The sequence below is a fragment of the Dermacentor albipictus genome, chromosome 6, assembly GCF_038994185.2.
Source record: "Dermacentor albipictus isolate Rhodes 1998 colony chromosome 6, USDA_Dalb.pri_finalv2, whole genome shotgun sequence".
Classification (NCBI taxonomy): Eukaryota; Metazoa; Arthropoda; class Arachnida; order Ixodida; family Ixodidae; genus Dermacentor; species Dermacentor albipictus.
The window spans coordinates 99475413-99493637 of NC_091826.1; the positions used below are offsets into that span (position 1 = coordinate 99475413).

An 18225-nucleotide genomic window follows, 5' to 3' on the forward strand; every position below is an offset into this window, starting at 1 on the left:
TAGGCATTGAGCGCTATTGCAGTGTGCGCGTGACGACAGCTACATTTTCCAACTAATATATTGATTTGTCCATACAAGAGAACACATTTTTGCACGACAAGATGTTCTGAATTGCATGCTCAAAACCGTATGCCTACTGCGCCATAATCCATAAACCATAATCCTACTGCGAATTCTGCGACAAACATCTCCGTTCAGTTTTAAGCTGTAATGAGTCCAGCGCACCCACGTTTGGTTATTGCGGAGAAGTTAGCTTGCCTGGTGAAAATGAGCTACATTGGGTAACAACGATTAGCAACGCGAAAGAGCAATGCCGATATAATGAACTTCATTGATTTACGCACTGCTGCGGGCTCTAAAGGCATAAAAATATCGTGTGGTAAAAATACCAAGTTTATTTTTCATGAGCTAATCATGGCATGGCAGATATTTACTCGTTAGCAGAAGTATTTGCTTTTCACTGTTATATATTTATGCACTGATTAGCTGTCTTGTGGAACTTTAGAGTCCACTTACGAATCTAAATATACAAATCGATTCTCTGAAAACCTCCTTTCTTTCTAGATAAATAGGGTAATTGGACTGTGCATGTGTAATCTGTATTTATTTTGGAGACGTCATTACGTATCCATCAATATTTACGATGCACTAACACAGATACGTGAAAAAAATCTCTCGTCGATCATAGTTTTTCTATATAGCGCACAGTTGCTTTATACAGACTCTTGCGCTTTTCTTCATATATAATTCACGGCTGATCGCAGCCACCGCTATGCTCTTGCAAGAACGAGACAGGATAAATTACCATGACCACCTTGGTCTTAAACTAGATACCAAGTGGACGCTGCGCTTCTTGCACAGTACATAAAATTTTTTTTTTCAACCACAATATTCGCCCGCGCAGGGTAATTTGGGTGTCCCTAGAGCCCACTGCTAGCGGAAAAAGTGGCGGCAGCCATACACTCTGGGTATCGCGTCACTGTGGATTGCAAGCAGTGTGGCTGGCAGCCTGAATTTCACAAATTGGATATGTTAAAAAAGTTGCTACCAAACTGCCCTGGAAATAATCGAAGCACACATATAAATATTGGAAGATGAATGTGTCATTGCACAGTATATATTGCGGTTTGGCTAAGAAATTGCATGCATTTTTGCATTTACTTCTCACCTGAGAAATTGTGTCTATTCGACCGGCCTCAGGCACCATTTTTATGTCTGACGTGTATTTTTATGCCTCTGGTGATATGGTATACTTATACCGGAAAAAGGTCAATCCTCATTCAAAGAGTTAAAAAAAATATTGGAACTCTATTTTCAAATAAGAAGATACGGTCGCAAAGAATCTTCGGAAACACGTCGGTATGTCTTGTCTGGTCCATGAAATCTTTAACGGGGATTCGAAAAGCAAGCTCATGGTAGTAATTGTGAAGTTAACTTATATAACACTTTGCCATCATATTATATACTGCATTATTGCTTTTCTTGAAGTAGGTTCACCAAGTGCAATTTTCGTTTTTAATTTTACTGTAATTTAGATTTCTTTAATTGTTCTCCATGTCTGATTGATGTCTCTCTTTCATTCGCCACGTGCATCTTATTTCTCCATATCGTCCTATAAGCCGAATAAGGCTCATACTGGTCTGTGCGTGTTCTTCTGGATATTTGGTGGCGAGAAACAATATTATTATTATTATTATTATTATTATTATTATTATTATTATTATTATTATTATTATTATTATTATTATTATTATTATTATTAGTTGTAGTAGTAGTACGAGCCATGGTAGTCTATCATATACTATTACAATGTTGTTGGAAAATGAATAGAAAAGTGCCATACTTGCGTCGTTTAGGGCCTCCTTTGTTGTGTTGAGCTCCGCCAGAACGTCGGGCGAAACACGGATGAAGTCGCCACGTTGCCCACACCTCCTCCGTAGCTTTGTACTGAAGGAACCTCCTTTGTGGCCGCTCTTCAGAGCTTCAACACGTACATCGCTCTTTGAGAACAAATATTTAGGTTCGCTTCGAGCTGTTATCCTGTGCGGCCACGTGTTGGGAAACTCCATAACCACTTGCTTGATAAAAACCAGGCCACCAGTGGCCTCGTGCAGGAGCTCTGACGACGATTGTAGGAGGTCCTGCATGTGACAACATGGCGTTTTTTTTTCTGGCAAGACACAAATAAGCTTTGTGGTTTTACGACCGCTAGCGTGTAGATCCGCCGTGGGTTTTTCATTCATTAAACAACCACAGCGCGAAGGTATAATTGATGCAGGAAATATTTGTAAATTCGGCTATTTGTTTGAAGTCAGAGTTACAGGCATAACCTGACAGCAACCGACGATGACTGGAGCGCCTCGCATCGGAGGCACACGCGCATACTAAAATTGAATTCGCGCAGGGTGTTAGAATGCATGGAAAAATATTGAAGCCTGGAAGTTCAGAGTAATATTGATTTCAACGTACGACTCAGGAACGTGAAATAAATGGGTTGCGGGAATCTTCAAGTATTTCTATACGAAAAATATTAATGATGTACACTGGAGCAAATCAAGCGACGAGGCTTTACCAGCAAGCATGAGACCGTTATGGCAACAAAGAACGTTACACAATAAAATCAAAGATGATGACACAATGCTGTAGGTGTTGTGACTATGGAAAAGGAACCACCTATGAGTAACTACTTATTGGTTAAACCAAAATCAGGAAGGAAACAACTTTTCTTAACTCAAAGTGAACCTCCTTACTTTTGGAAGCAAGATCAATGATGTCTTAAAACGCGTAGCAAGAAAATGACTTACACAGTGGAAAAAGAGACATGGGCTTGCTATGGTAAAGTTAAGAAAACGATGGATCAAATTTAACTTGAATAGGAATACGTCTACCTACTTGCGCGTTTAGGCTCACATAGCCTCCCTGAATCCTCTGGGTTCAGGTATAAAGAGGACAAAGGTAGAAGGTTTGGTACCAGAAATGTAGCCAGACAAGGCACAACGGAGGCTTTCAAAATCAAAATTTCTAATAGTAACTCAGAATGTTTGATGTTGGAAAACTCTTTTCTGTAGAAGAAAGAGAACACTTTTGGCAAAACTAGAAAAAGAGGTTGGTGGCGCCACAGATATCTCAATTTCAAAGGGGACGATCATACCATCAGTTCATACATCCATCCATCCCATGTGCGCGAAGGGTGTCTTTACTTTGGCTTGCATGCAAGATGCGAGCTTATACCTCCGTGGTCTTTGGTGGACATTGTTCGAAAAAGACAGTAGAAGTTACCGGCATTTCAAAGTGATAAAGCCATTTTATTGAAAAGTCACTTGGGCTGTAGTTCCGCAATGTTCGCGTGAGTACACGGTGTCTTTTCTTTATTCCGTAAAGACATTGTGTGTATGACAATGGGCAATAAGTACAGCCCGAAACTATCAGAAAATAGGAAGTAACAGGTTAAAACTGTCCCAATGAAATTATACATTATGGTCTGAAGAGCAGGAATCAGCAGCAAAATAAACGAAAACAATATGTCATTTTTGGTCGAACACGTTTGAGTACCCCGTTTGAAAACATTCTATTAGAATAAACGTAGATTATCGCTCGCAATTTCCCACATGCCTTTAGGTTGTCGACAATCGCTTCATCTGGTAGGGTGTCCGGATGGATCGAGACTAAGAGGTTAACGTAGCCTCCGTCTCCATCGTCGATTTCAAGTCCATTCTCGTTGCCCAGGAGACAAAACAAGGCCAGCGCAAGCAGTAGACGCTCGAACATGACAAGGGCTTCTTCTGTAACGGAAGTGACAAAACATAAGGAAATATTTTAACCATTGATTTACCAGTTGCTTTCACCGTTATCCACAACCTTCGTATTCTGCACGCTTATCTCGCAGCTGCGATTTCATTTCTAACTACGGCTGAGGCTAAAGTATTTACGAAATCTTATTCCATCTAGCGAAAAAATGTGGACAATATGGACATTTATTAGACCACAGACGTCATCAAACAATGTATAAGCTCAACGAAACTGCAATAGTTGTATACGCACAAATGTTTCGAAAATTCAGCATGTTAAAATGTTACGGAAAACTGTCAGACGAGGAAACATACCGTCAACGCCAGTACAACTGAATAAATCAGCGATGCGCCGGGCTGTGTTTTATGCGCTCCGATCCGGTGAAATAGAACTAAAGAACCTTCGACCATCGGCTTGTATCTTCGCGCAGGTTAAAAAGGTCAATTCTGTGTGAGCATAGAAAAATGAAGGCAACATTGGGACAGTCTGCGCGCCAAAGACAAACAAGATACGGGATCATTATGGATGAAAATTGGTAAGCAAGTAGCGAAAAAAATATTCAGTGCCTTAATTCAGTGCCAGTACTCTGAAGATCGATGATCAGCCAAGCGATGTCCAGTGGGTATGTTAATTGAAAAGTGCATCTCTGCTGCAGGTTGGCCCGGTATTGCACTGTCTTAGGGATCGGCACACGTATGCGGAATGCTTGAAGCCTGCTTCACCTCCGCCAAGGGCAGCCCGCATAGCATCATCTATGAAGAATTGTTGGTCTACGTGCATGGTGACGAGATCCGCCGGAACCTAGCCATAAACAGCTATGCTGTGACAATCAGTGGGCGATAGCATATGCGCAGCAATGAAAAACACTAACAGAGTTCGCGATAATACTAATACCTAAATGCTCATTTCACTTTCCCTGGAATAACCGCTATGTCTTAATACCCAATACACTAGCTAAACCTGAGTCTATCATATCTACAAGATAATCTATGTGGAATACGCGTGTAATATATAGAAGAGACAATTATTGGGCTTGTCATAAAAAAGCTAAATTGGCAAATTTGCGAAAATGAACAGTTTGTATTCAACACACACATGGCAAATTGACTACACAAACACAAAAATGACAAACAATGGGAAGAGATGGGGGAGAAGTCTAAGATACAGCAATTCCTTCTGAACTTCACTTTTTAACTCTAGCCACCTATTGTACAGCTCTATAATATACCACCGCTTAAGCGTCCATCAATTTCGTCATCCTAGTTTCCAGTAATATATCGGATACCACATTTGCTTCGTAATATGCCCTCTCTTCCCAGCCCTTAACGTTACGTATAACACTTTTTATTGTATTGCTCATTGCCCCGTCCTTAACATCTCAAACTTCTCTGTAAACCTAACAGTTTCAGCGGAAGACCTTAGTTCCAGTTAAATACAAAAATACTGTAGTCTTTTCAACGATAGCGGTAAACTGCCAGACAGGACTTGGTAATATCTGTTGCATGCTGCCCAGTCATTTTTCCTCGTGTAAGTTTATTCCTAATCACCATGTTCTCCCATTATTAGGTGCCCTAGATAAACATGTTCTTACAGAAATTTTTACACCAGGAGTGCCAATAAAAAATTCTCGTTCTCGTGCCAGGCCATTTAACGTTGTCTATCTCTTCTCAGTTGTAATGTTCTGACGTGCTCTTAAACATTGTCGGCTAATTTGGCTTTGCTTACCCTTTCTTCGAGAAAGTCACGCTTGTATTTTATAAGCCTAACGCCACATTGTGATTATGTGTGAATTCATCTTACCTTGCCATACTATTTATTTTTGTGGTTTTGTTGTGCAGGAAGCGTGCGACACATCAAGCGTTTGTGACGAGCCGCTTTGTCACCAGCACTTGCGCTGGTGTTACCCGTCGTGCAGCCTTTTGCAGTAGACCGCGTACATTTCCATGCATTCGCCCTCGTTTAAACACGTTCGATGTCACGGGTGGTCTAACGAAAAGCTGAATTGCTGTTTGTGTGCTGTAAAAAGTCCTTCAAGAGATCCATTATGAAGAAAGAACAAATCGGCTCCGTTTTGAAGCGCACGTGGAAAGACGCAAGCCACCAGCCAATCGTTCTAATAGAGTATGAGCCTGCGACGAATGAAATACATCACGAATGTAGGCGCCGTTGCGAAATCGGTTTCAAAACACAAGAACTGTAAAGAACGTGGGCGTCTGTCGGCCACTTTGATGCATCTTCTCGTTAGCGAAACCCGATTTCGAAGCGCGTATTCGAAGAGAAAATATTGCACAGCTCTCGCACTTAACGTCTAAGTCTGCACTCCCTTTGAGTGTTGCAAGTAGAGGCAGTGATTGCGAACTTGTATCATAAGTGTGTATATTATGTAAATAATTTCACTCATGACGAACGGGACCAGAACTTCATACAGTGACGACTAAATTGTACAATTGTTTTCTAAGGGGTCAGCGTACAGTTGCTGTGTTGCTTTGGCCACCTGCATTCGCGAAAAGCATTTGTCTTTTTCGGCTTCGCAATATTTAGGTGTGGGTGCTGGGTATAAAGACGGAGCTCTCTCTCTCTCTCTCACACACACACACACACACACACACACACACACACACACACACACAAACACACACACACACACACACGCACGCACACACGCACACACACACCACAACTGCCATTAGCACTGCTGCTGAGATAAACCGTCGAATAAAGCAACTGCGAGTCCTATATAAAAAGAACAGACCTACACCGCCTATTTATTGTGAGACACAAATGCATTGTTTTTTCTTAGTAGCACCGAATCGTTAAAAACCGCCTGTGGTATATAGCACAATTCTAGCACTTGACCTTATTACTTGATGAAGGGGGCATCCCTTCTACGTAAAAAAGCTTGTTCGAATAGTAATATTCAAGTAAGTTAAATGACTTGGAGTTCTTTGCTTTACGGCAAATAATGCATTTTACAAACTACAGCCAGAGAGTTCGCAAGGCTCATCTGCTTTAAGCGAATTGCCAGGATGACACATTTATTTTTTACCATATTACAAGGTTAAAAAAAAATGGAGGACGCTTAAGCATCGCCTTCAAGAGTGGAACGCGATAGCATTATCGCACCCCGTTTGCACCGCCCACTCATTCGCCCGGCATACTCTTGAGTCACACAAAGACGAAACGTGTGCCTGAGCAAGCGGAACCAACCAAAGAACTCGGTATCTCGGAGAGAGAAACGATCTACGCAAGCCAAACGTCGTGATCGGCACGTGCAGCCGGGGCCGCGACGCGCCTTGAAGCCGGACGCGATCATGGGGCTGACGCCTCGTTGGGATCGTCCTTTATCTCGCTTTGGAGCACCACACCGACGCATGCCTCCTCGCCAGTAGCACGGCACACATCGCAGGGGACGTTTTCCCACCACACGCGCTTCGGTGCAGCGATCACATCAGAGGCGTCCCGCATCGAACGCTGCACCTAGGAATCGCGCTGTGAGCAGAAAGAGGAGCCGCGTCGCCGAAACACGTGGATTGGAGTGACCAATGCTGGAAGTTGGAAGGGGAGAGAGTGAGAAAACTTAATAAACGCGAGGGCGTTGGGGCATCCTCGCACCGGTCCCCGCACGGCCCCAATGCGCTCAAACGAGACGAAGGGGAGAAGTGGGCGAATGGCGCGCCATCTGTTGGGGCAGCGCCGTACATTGCGAGGAGGGGGTCTTCTGTGTTTGCCGCAAGCTGTGCGTGTGCGCCAAGTACAAAAGAAATGTAGCAGAAACGTACTTCGCCACTCATTTAACTGCGACTTCTGTAATATACATGCTCATAATTACAGATATACACCGCAGCATAACTTTCTACGGCACGTTTCTATGGCAAAACCGCATTCACTAGAGGCGCTTTTGTCTCGCTTTGAACCATCGAACTCATGGCAGACTAGTAGCGTCTCCGTCTCACACTCCAGAGACCCTGGATCGATTCACACCCAGCCCATCTTGCAAGCTGTTTTTATTTATGAATTGCCTTCCGGCCATTGCTCACGGCCAACGCCGACGACACCGGCTCTTCTGCGGTACGAGCTGCTGAACGCTGTCGCGTTAGAATGCACATCACTGCTGATATCAGAGGTGCCGCTCAACTGACATTCCAGCCGCCTCATCCCCATGCATCTACGTAGCAGGCGCCCGTGACGTAAGTCAGACGAGCTAACCGAGCGGCTTCCCATGTTGCGTTGGCGGGATTTTTTGAAACATGCCGCTGCATTAAGCTCATTTTTAATGACGCACGTATGCAAAGTAATGTGTGCACCTTTAAAAAATAAGTGCCCAAATTTCATATACCTCGCCGTTTCCTCAAACGGATGGCCTACTTCGGTATGGAAATGCGGATCGTTTGCTACAACCCTTGCAACTGCAGCCGACGGGACGCGTATGTCATCGCACATGAATATAGGAGCGGCAGTTTCATATGTGGCAGCAGGAACATTAATGGTACCAGCAATGTATTACGTTCGTCTTGCAGTGCAGGCGTGTGCATGGAACAAACTACAGCGACTACAGGCTTGGTATAGAGTTTGCCTAGAATGATAGCAGAAAAATATCCTTGCTAGGTGCGATACGTCACAAAGAAAGGCGTTATGAAGACAATTCAACGTGTGTTAGGAAAGGTGAGAACGTCCGTCAAGAAGCCACAATCTTGAGTTGTAGTGTGGTGGAGCAGTACCACCTCCGCCTTCCACACAGACACTCAGGTTTTATTCCCAATGGGTGTACTTTTCTGTTCGCCATTATTTTTTGGTCTTAAATCTATGAGTAGCAGAAACCTTAAAGATAACCGACTGAACACATCAGCAACTTGGTCGCAGAACCTTCTTTATCGCCACCGTTTACTGACAAATCTCACAAAAGTATTATATAAACATTCGAAAGCTGATGGGTTAGATTTTCTTTATTTTATCAGAAGGTGATACAACCTAAACAATATCTGTAACAGATGCTTTGTAGTTTGCACATGCGGTAAACGCCCGTGGTGGCATCCGTCTCCTTCTAGCACTAAAAGAAAGCGATCAAACATTGCCCGTAGAGTGCCGTTGTATTTGGGTCCGTCGCGCGGAATGTTCTTTAAATTTCGCTTTGTGTAATACATGCTTGACAATAAAATGGCGTAGCAGAGACACACAGCTACAAACAATGTTTAAACCAATATGATGTAGTCATCATGTGCGTCACCGCTTGAAGGAGATGCGACATAGCCATGGCCACGTGGCATAATATCTGAAGGGAATCACCGCGGCTTTAAGGGAGGACAATGTTTACCCACTCGTACTAGCCTTATTACGGTGCACTGAAAGGAAATTCTCGTGAGGAAGCATTGACTGATTTCTCGCGCCTGCGGCATAAAGGATGTTCTACATCCACCACCTAGCTCTGAGTTGTGGCGCTGGCTAACACTCACAGGGTTCTACTCGGAAAGCAGAGATACAGCCTCTCTGAAAATGCCTACGAAATAAACCCTTTCAGGAACGCTATACCGATAGTACTGCGGATTTTAACACCTATACCTAAACAGTTTAAGGTGTATAATAATTTTACTCCGCGTGAGAAATTATTTGGCATTTCCCTACAGTGCATTCGGATGTATCTTTGAAGACACGCTTGGTAAGAAGGGTTCACTCTAGAATATAATGAAAAAAATATATAATTATGTGGACTGTCACTGATAATGTACTCATTCCTCTTAAGGAAACGTGTTCCGTAACCTTCGCTGACGTTCATAGATATTTGTTTAAATATTTGCAGCGATGATACGTTAAAATGCAGCAAGCCTACAGCCTAAGGCTGCCACAGCAATTATACATGCGCCCCAAACCACTTCCCGCATGCTACGTAGGAAGCGGGCGCTGTTTCTATATTCCTTTATCTTGTAAGCATTTTCGCAACCAACTTCATTTGTAGTGGTAAAAACAATAACCATAGAAAGAGTTCAACCTCTCCTCCGAACCTACATTAATAAAAGTCGCATTCTGGTCAAACAAAAAGAAATTACGAAGTACGATGGGTTGTAATAGTCCTACCGTGCCAAATAAACATTATTATTATTATTATTATTATTATTATTATTATTATTATTATTATTATTATTATTATTATTATTATTATTATTATTATGCGCCTCTACGTATGACAGACTTGCGTCAATCCAGCGAACTTGGATTTGGAGCGAATGAGACTGAGAGTGCAAGCTGGCTTACCGATTTATCAGCTGATGAGGACCTCAAGAATGCTTGAGTACAGGACTCGGCTGGCACAGAGCACCCAGTTCCACCTCTGCTGAACTTAGCACTCCCAGTGACGTTCGACCAGAGGAGGTAGCGGTCAACTCGGTAAAACCACAGCTCTGGCGTTTTCGGTTTCTGCAACGGAATAATACTTAAGTTAGAGGGCACCATAGGGAATGGCATAGAGTTGAGATTAGCGTGCAAACAATTTACACATACAAATATATACAGCACCAAATTCAGAGGCAAATTACTAACTAACGGGAACACAAGGCGTCCAGAGCGATCGCGGCCTGCTTGAAAGAATAAAGATAGACTGGCTGCCACATAAAGGCCCTTCGCAAAAAGGATACACGAAGAGAAGGGCTAAAAACGAACAAGCAGCAAGAAATTCAGTATTACTCACCTGAAACGAAGAACGTCGGCCGATTGAGGAGCTTTTCTTCTTGTACGAGCACGGAAAATCCGAATGCTACCTCGCGCGGGATGCTCGTGCAGCGTTGATGGCCCAGAATTCGCTCAGAAAATGGCACGCACCCACTGCGCGAGGTAAACCAAGAATCAAATGGTATTATGAAAAGAAAACGAAAAGTACGAAAACAATACCATGAGGGAAAAACAAAAAAAATGAAGATTTTTGTAGCCGGCCATAAAAAACTGAAGAGGAAATAAATCGAATATAAAAAAGTTGCAAGGTGATTTACCGTCTGCTCTATGTAGATGAAGTAAAAGTTCGACCTGGGCACGTTGTGAGTGAGAATAGGATGTTTTTACTATGATGTTTATTCCGAGGCCCTAGGTCGAGCATCAAGGTTTCATGGACGTCATCTAGAGTTTTATGCGACATGCAACATCTTATAATGCGTAATCGCCATCACGATCATCGCATCGCGCCTACATAATCACCATTAGAATCATCATCAGGATCACTATCACCTGCGTGCTTCTCCTAAGAACCTATACTACAGCACTATAATTCAGGATCATCAGTTAGGTCACAGTTTTCTATATAATGTCACGGGAATCGACGCACGAATAAGCTGAAAAGTGGCTTTCGAAGTAGACGTACCAGAAAAGGAAAAGAAACCGTCCTGTCTAGGCCGCATGGTTACCTGTACGGGGAACCCACTAGGATAGCGACGAAACAACTTCGTCTATTCTCAATAAATTTCCATCATCGTCATCCTGTCTTTCCTACCAAGCTATTGAGTCCATCGTTATAGATAGCCTACTACCCTCCTCGTTCAAACAGCGCATTCGCCGTCGATGCGATAACAGTGACGTCCCGAATGCGCTTCGAGCGTTAGTATAGTTGCTGACGCAATAATAAATAGTTGGATGACCGTGTCATGACCTTAACAACTACACCGGTGAGCACAAAGTGAATAAAAAAGAACCCTGCGCCAACCAACAGTTCTGGCCAACTCCAATGGTTGCTGTCGACTCTTATCCACACGATTACCATGTTGACATGCGCAACAATCCCACAAGGACTCCTATGGTAGACGCATATTTTCTAAATTATGGGGTTTACCGTGCCAAAACCCCTTCCTCATTCTGAGACACACCGTAGTCGAGGACTCCGGAAATTTCGACCACTTGAGGTTCTTTAACGTGCACCTAAATCTAAGTACATGGGTGTTTTCGCATTTCGCACGCACCAAGATGCCGCACCAAGGCAACGTGAGAAGAGCAGCAAACGCTACTCCTTGGCGCGACAGCGGTTACGCCAAACTAAATGAATTTTAGTTTAAGGTGTGGTTTCTGCTATTTGTGAAAAACAAACACCCTGCATACTTCTCAAGCGGACAAATGGCCCATGGCGTGCCGACGCAAAGCCGCATCGAAGCTCCTAATTAGTGTCTAGGCGACACCACGGAAGAGGTCGCACGTCAAATAAACACTCCCGGCAGGATTGCGGCCGTAACATTGCTCGATGTGGCGGGTTCGATCCCGACCGCGCCACCGCGTTTTGGCGGGGGCGAAATACAAAAGCACTGTTGCACTTATATTTTGGTGCACGTTAACGAAGCCGGGGCAGGGGGTGTTCAAAATTATTCCGGAGTCCGCGACTACGTCGTGCATCGTAATCCGTTTGTGGCTTTGACAGGTATACAGCCCCATAATTCAACTAAAGTTAACATTTGTCCCTCAAGGCGACGTGCTGTGTGAGGCCATAGCAATACTAACATTCTGAGATGTCATGAACACTGGCGCCCGACAACGCCTCAAACAAACACGACTCGCGGTTTGTTCTGTGTACTACGCAGAGAATGGGCATTTACGCAAGGTAACGTTCAACTTGATCACGCCAGTCTCATATTCAACGAAACTCTGAATAAATTAAAATTTGCCGCCAAGGTGACTGCCTAATGTCGTCAGTAAAAGCAAACAATAGAAAAAACATCGCTTGCATCGATTCTCACAGGGTGTCGGATCCGTATTGTTCTCTCTAAAATTCGCTTGACCTTCCTTTTTTTGCTAATATGTATATAGTTTCATCAAACGTACCCGCGGCTAATACAGTTGTTAGTGTTAGAATTATGGGGTCTGACGTGCCAAAACCGCTTTCTGATTATGAGGCACGACGTAGTGGAGGACTCCGGAAATCTCGACCACCCGGCTTTCTTAAACCTCCACCTAAATCTAAGTACACGGGCGTTTTCGCATTTCGCCCCATTGAAATGCGGCCGCCGTGGCCGGGACTGTTGTGAAAACACTTTTCCAATCTGTTGTAGAGGTTGCTGTGAACATGTGAGCTAAATATAACTGCTATGGGTGCATCAGGGATTTACAACCTCTTGTCAGATACTACAAAAATTTGGTTTCTCTCACTTCCGCAATGCCATGATGTAGCGTTCTCGAACTTAGCTGGCCCGCCAAAGCTACTTGCTAATTTCGTCATGGCGAGGCCAATATAGTATCAAATATTTACTCATGTTGAGGTAAATGGATGAAAAATAAAAGCAGGAAGACTGGAGTGTAGCTGACGTTTAAGTAAAGCGAAGCCTTTATGGGGCCACTGGTTCATTCGCCGTTTGTGTGCTTACATGAAGTGTGGCTTTTCAGGTATAAATATCACTTTTAAAGAACAGCATGCTATTCTAGGACTAATTAATAATGACTAAGGACTAATTATTAAAAATTCACTTATCAGGTTTTCAAATTATTACATTATAGCCCATATTGAAAGTTACAAATTGCAGCCGTGTAGTTCGCAAGGCGGATCCACTTGGTACAAATTTTGAAGATGACACCCGTTTCGAGATACCAATTCCCTAACTTTGTGGAGAAGGGCATTGACGTTCCACTTAATTCGTTAACAAAACGTGGATTCATGCACTGAAGCACACAAGTAACTGGAAGTCCAATTAATTTTCCGCAAAGTTCGCAAATTTATTTCTAGGTACGTGTATCATTCTGAGAACTCATTTAAAGTGGATCCGCCTTGCGTAGTCCACTGGTACAATTTCTAAATTGCAATATGGGTCATAAAATAATTAGTTACAAATTTATGAAGCGAATTCTAGTTGATGAGTTGATTTTGCATATAAATTCTTTGTGCGAGAAGTGTCCGCTGCTTTGAGCAGACCGGCTCATAAATTAGAATCGAGCTATTGCCACATGCCACCTTTCAAAAATTTTGAAAGTGTTCGCTGAAACTCCCTGTATAATATTTGCTCATGTCTTCATTGGTGATTCATAGTGTCGGGTAGCACTCGTGGTTTTTCTGATGCACCAATTTCTTCTATTGACGCTGCGGTTATAAGCGCCCAAAATGTCTCGACGCGCTAGCTTTTATTCCAGAAAGCCTATTCGATGGCACTTACTGAAGCTTGCACCTGTGGCGTAACGGTTTCAATAACAGGTTGCTGAGCGAGAAGCCCTGTGTTGAAATACCGGCCTTCGGACAATTTCAATACTAATATTGTGATAGCAAATATATGCACACTCCTAGCGCATACCTGCCATCGCCGTCGCAGTGGCCTTCCGCATAAAATCCGAGGGCGAGAAAATCGACGCCACGCGCCGCGTGCCGTATTCTGCGTGTTGGAGCGAAAACGTGCGAGAGCCGACGATGGCGGCTCAACTATGCGCACGAAAAAGAGATAGCCCGGCGTTCTGCATAGCGCACAAGGTTTCGGGGGGAGGGGAGGGTCGCTTTCTTCCGGGCGGCTCGTGTGCCGGCCTGGGATGGGTTAGGTATAGGGGTATGAACGCTCTACTAGGGGCGGTGTAGAGTCCGCCGGCGCAGAGGGCACTGATGATCGCGGTTAAATCTCGCGCCCCATATATGGAGGAAAGTGGGAAGGCTGCGCGGGAGGAGGGGGTGCGGCTTCGTCTCCCACAGACAATTAGTAGTTTGCACGGCCGCGTGTTTTTGCTCGCGCCGTACTTGACAGTTATGTGCAAACGGCCCACACCTTTGTTCGCGCTGTGTTCTCGTCGCTCCTGCGTTGAAGCAATGGACCACACGTTCACAGCCTTGGCTGCTGCTGCCGCATTTGCTCGCACCAGCATTTTAACAGTGACTGTCCGCACTCGTCGAGTGGCGTCTGTTCATGTTTGCTTGTGTGCGCTGCCACCATGCTTGGTAATTCAGTTAGTAAGCGAATGTTTCCGAGCTTATAAAACTGGTAAAACTACTACCCTCATTTGTACAGCTGTCCACTAATTTGGTGTCGCAATTGATGTTTCGCCTGTCGTGCAAAAGTACGGCGCGCTCGACCGCGCCCGGCCGTGTAAACTACGAACTTGTTGGCGGAGCAGTATTGCCATGTCGGACAAGGCGGCGTGGCCCAAAGCTAGACAAACTGTAGCTGAAATGTGGCACACACTAGAGTGAGCAAAAAATGTAAGCGACTAAAGCCATTTTTATTCAGTTTTATTTGTATATACATTTTGACATTTGAATACGGCAGTCCCTTTTTGCACAACACGTCGTAACAAAATGTCCGTGACGCCGCGACGTACCCTTTAGACCAACAACTGCGGCATCATGTTTGCACTCACAACACGTTTTTATTGGTCCCGGAGAATCGGAACCCGGAGTTCAAGAGAATCGCTGTCGAGGGCCAACCAGTCGAAACGAGTCTCGAATGTAAGCACGAACAACAAACTTGCAGGAGGGTTCGGCTTTAAAAGTGGAACGCGATAGCATTCAAACATCTATTACCCCTGGCACTTTAACGGCCGTTAAGGAAAACGGCAGTTGGCCTTAACGGCCGTTAGGCGGAGTTACACGGCTGCGCGAGCGCCGTTGGAAATCCAACGGCGATTGAAATCAACGGAGCTCGCCGGTCTCCGTTGCGCCGCCGCTTCCGTCCGTTTCGTCGTGCAGTAGACAAGATGGCAGGCCCCAGCAGCAACGTGTCCGCGCTTCAGGTGAGCGCGCCGGCGCAAAAGCGTTTTGCTCGTAGTGCGCAACCAGGAGAAGCAAATCGGGTGGACAATCACGGTCGCAATCATAAGGTGGCCGGCTATCCGCCATTTCGCGGCTGTTCTGGGGTGCGCGTCGCAAAGTCGTACCACGTTCAACACTGCACCTGCTGAATCGCGCAGACGGTCACTCGCGGTACGAAAGAAAAAAGGATATGCACAGTGAAGCTGCGGTTAGTACAAGCAATGAAACGTGAAATGGGACGCTTCACCACGTTGAAACCACAACAAACGCAGCCATTTTGCAACGCCATGGATCGGATTGGATCAGCTAATTGAGCTCCTTCGCTAGTTTTGCAAACAACTTTTGCAAATAGTTAAACAAACACATTGTACAGCATGTAGCGCAGAAAATAATTGGAGAAACAAAATTTTTTTTAGAGTTGGCGAGGTAAAAAGTTCAAGAGTCACGTGATCAATCGTCGAAACGGAAGTGAACCGACTGAGCATGGAAAGTGCCGTGTGAGCGCTGCCACCACCGTTCCGTTCCCACTGCCGTTACGGCGTTCAACTGCCGTTCGCGTTAACGGCCGTTGCAAGTGCCCGTGTAACAGGGGTATTAGACTGCTTCTCACGCTTCCCGGCAAATGCAGCTTATGTAACGCTAATGTTTATTTGCAAACGCTGTCGGCAAACGCTATGCACGAATGTGAGCTTTCTGGTTCTTTTTCTTTTCTTTCCCCTCATGCGGGCGCCACCACCACCGCGGCTGCGAGCTCCATCTGGTTAATTTTGCAAGGAACCCAGCAGGGCGTGCAGCTCCCACTATGACAAACCTCAGACGGCAGCAGGAAAAGGGGTTTGTGTTTGAGTTTCCGAATAACAGAAATAAATTATCTCGTATATCCAAACTATAACATGACGCTGTCATTTCTGTACCTATGTGCAAGTCATATTTAACGAATTGTCTGACGCATTTTACTTTGACAAATTCAATTAGTTCAGTAACGCCTATGCGCTAAGCGGAGGGCCTGCGTGGTTCGGCATCATTTTTTTCATGCTGACCACGGCGGCCACACCGGATATATTGCAACACGAGGCCCTTAACGCTATCCCGTTCTGATTCATCTTGCAGGCAAGGGAAAATGACAGTAAAGCTTACCGTGAGAAACGTGTAGTTGGTCGAAAGCTGTGCCCCGCGAGATACTTCACCCAGAAGCCATGGGAGCGAACACACTGGAGCGTGACATCTACCCGCGCTTCCCTTATTTCGCACCGGCGCAGCGGTTGCTTTACCCTATCTCATTTCCCTCCCTTCACTCTACACCATTTCGGTCTTATCTTGCCAGAAAACAACAATCGTGATCGATCTTGTCCGCATTGCATTTCTTTAACGCTGGAACCCCGCTGCTTTCAAGTCACGAATGACATGCGCGATATCAGCGCGACAGAGCATTCTCGACAGGACAGAAGCGAGCGCATTGTTATCAAGAAAGGAAACGCAAGCAAAACAGATGATTCTTGTGTGGGAAAACAGTTGCACCCTTTTGGGTTCATATTGGCCGCACAACGATAATCGTCATCTATCTCGCTTGTGCTTCCTTTTTTTGTAAACGCTTTACTATCGACTGCCTGTCGAGAATCCTCTGTCATGCGGATAATGCGCTTGCCGTCCGCGACTTAAAAGTACGGCGCTCGCAGTCTTTAAAAAGGAAATGCATTTCTTTTTTTTTGGCTACGAGCTCGGTACCTCCACGTCACGAACGACACGCTCGTTATCAGCATGACAGAACGTTATTGCCAGGACAATGATGAGCGCAGCGTTTTGAAGAAAAAGACAATGCAGGCATGACAGATCGCAATTGTCTTTGTGGGGTGAATATGCGCGCAATAGGGGGCGTATGTTTTTAGAGTGCTTCTGAGCATAGCCAACTTAGTACAGTGTAGTGGGAAACTTCGTATACTTCCTGGCTCATCCCGATGCTCGGGTGTTTGATGACTGAAACAGGCAAGACAAAGATGAGACAATGTTGCTGCGTGATAGCAAGGTGAAGCACGGTTTAACTTTAAGTGCATCAAAGATCAAAGTTATCGCCAGCAGCCAAAAGAGTTCTGAGGTGAGGGTGTGTATTTCGCGCACGTTCACACCCACGGCTGCACTCCCGGTTTAGGCAGATAAAACATAGCCTTCGAGACTTGTTTCTACTCGATGAGAGCCACCCCTTGAGCGTGGATTATGGCGCCACTTGCAGCCCAAACACAGACAGGTCGCAGATGTTTCGTCGCGCAAATGTAGCCACGCAGCCGAGTTGCACAAGCCGATGCAAAAATTTTTTTATGTTGCCAAATTGGCTATATTTCACCAAACCTGGCAATGCTGTGGCGCCACAGCAGCCCCATCCCTCCCACGCTGCCTTCCCACGTTCCTCCATAAATGGCGCGCGAGATTCCGGCGCGTCAGTTGCCCCTACGCCGACGGACTCTCTAGACGTCACAGATGGCTTTCAAGATCAGCAGTCCGTACGGGCGCGCGAGAGGAACAGAAGAGAAATGCCCCATCTCCCAGAGCCTTGCGCGTTAGGAAAGACGGCGCGCTATGTCATTATTGTGTGCGAGGTTTAGCCGCTATCTTCGGCTCACCCTCACGTTTCCACTCGAACCTGCAGCATAAGGCGCGCGGCGACGATTTTATCGCACTTGGACTTTATACGGAACCTCATGGTGACGGCGACGGCAGATACGTGATATCGCAATGATAAGGCCCCTCCCCCCATTATACCTATT

The 18225-nt window shown here is 45.1% G+C and overlaps 1 protein-coding gene and 1 long non-coding RNA gene across 4 annotated transcripts in view; both read right to left on the reverse strand.

Moving 5' to 3' along the window:
- The window catches only part of LOC139061303 (calcium-activated chloride channel regulator 1-like), a 197585-nt gene extending 195448 nt beyond the window's left edge, over window positions 1-2137 (reverse strand). For both annotated transcript variants that reach the window (XM_070541086.1, XM_070541085.1), the window contains exon 1: window positions 1844-2137. In XM_070541086.1, the coding sequence (XP_070397187.1) occupies window positions 1844-2069 (226 nt within the window). In that variant the 5' untranslated portion in view covers window positions 2070-2137. The remainder of the gene's footprint in view (window positions 1-1843) is intronic.
- Window positions 2138-3284: 1147 nt separating this feature from the next.
- LOC139061307 (uncharacterized) lies at window positions 3285-16763 on the reverse strand. 2 transcript variants are annotated; one of them, XR_011515351.1, is made up of 5 exons: window positions 16604-16763; window positions 10469-10602; window positions 10036-10197; window positions 4104-4235; window positions 3285-3782 (listed from the first exon to the last, which is right to left on the reverse strand). It is a non-coding gene; the product is annotated as an uncharacterized lncRNA (long non-coding RNA). The 2 variants fall into 2 exon arrangements; XR_011515350.1 differs by lacking the exon at window positions 4104-4235.
- Window positions 16764-18225: the final 1462 nt, after the last annotated feature.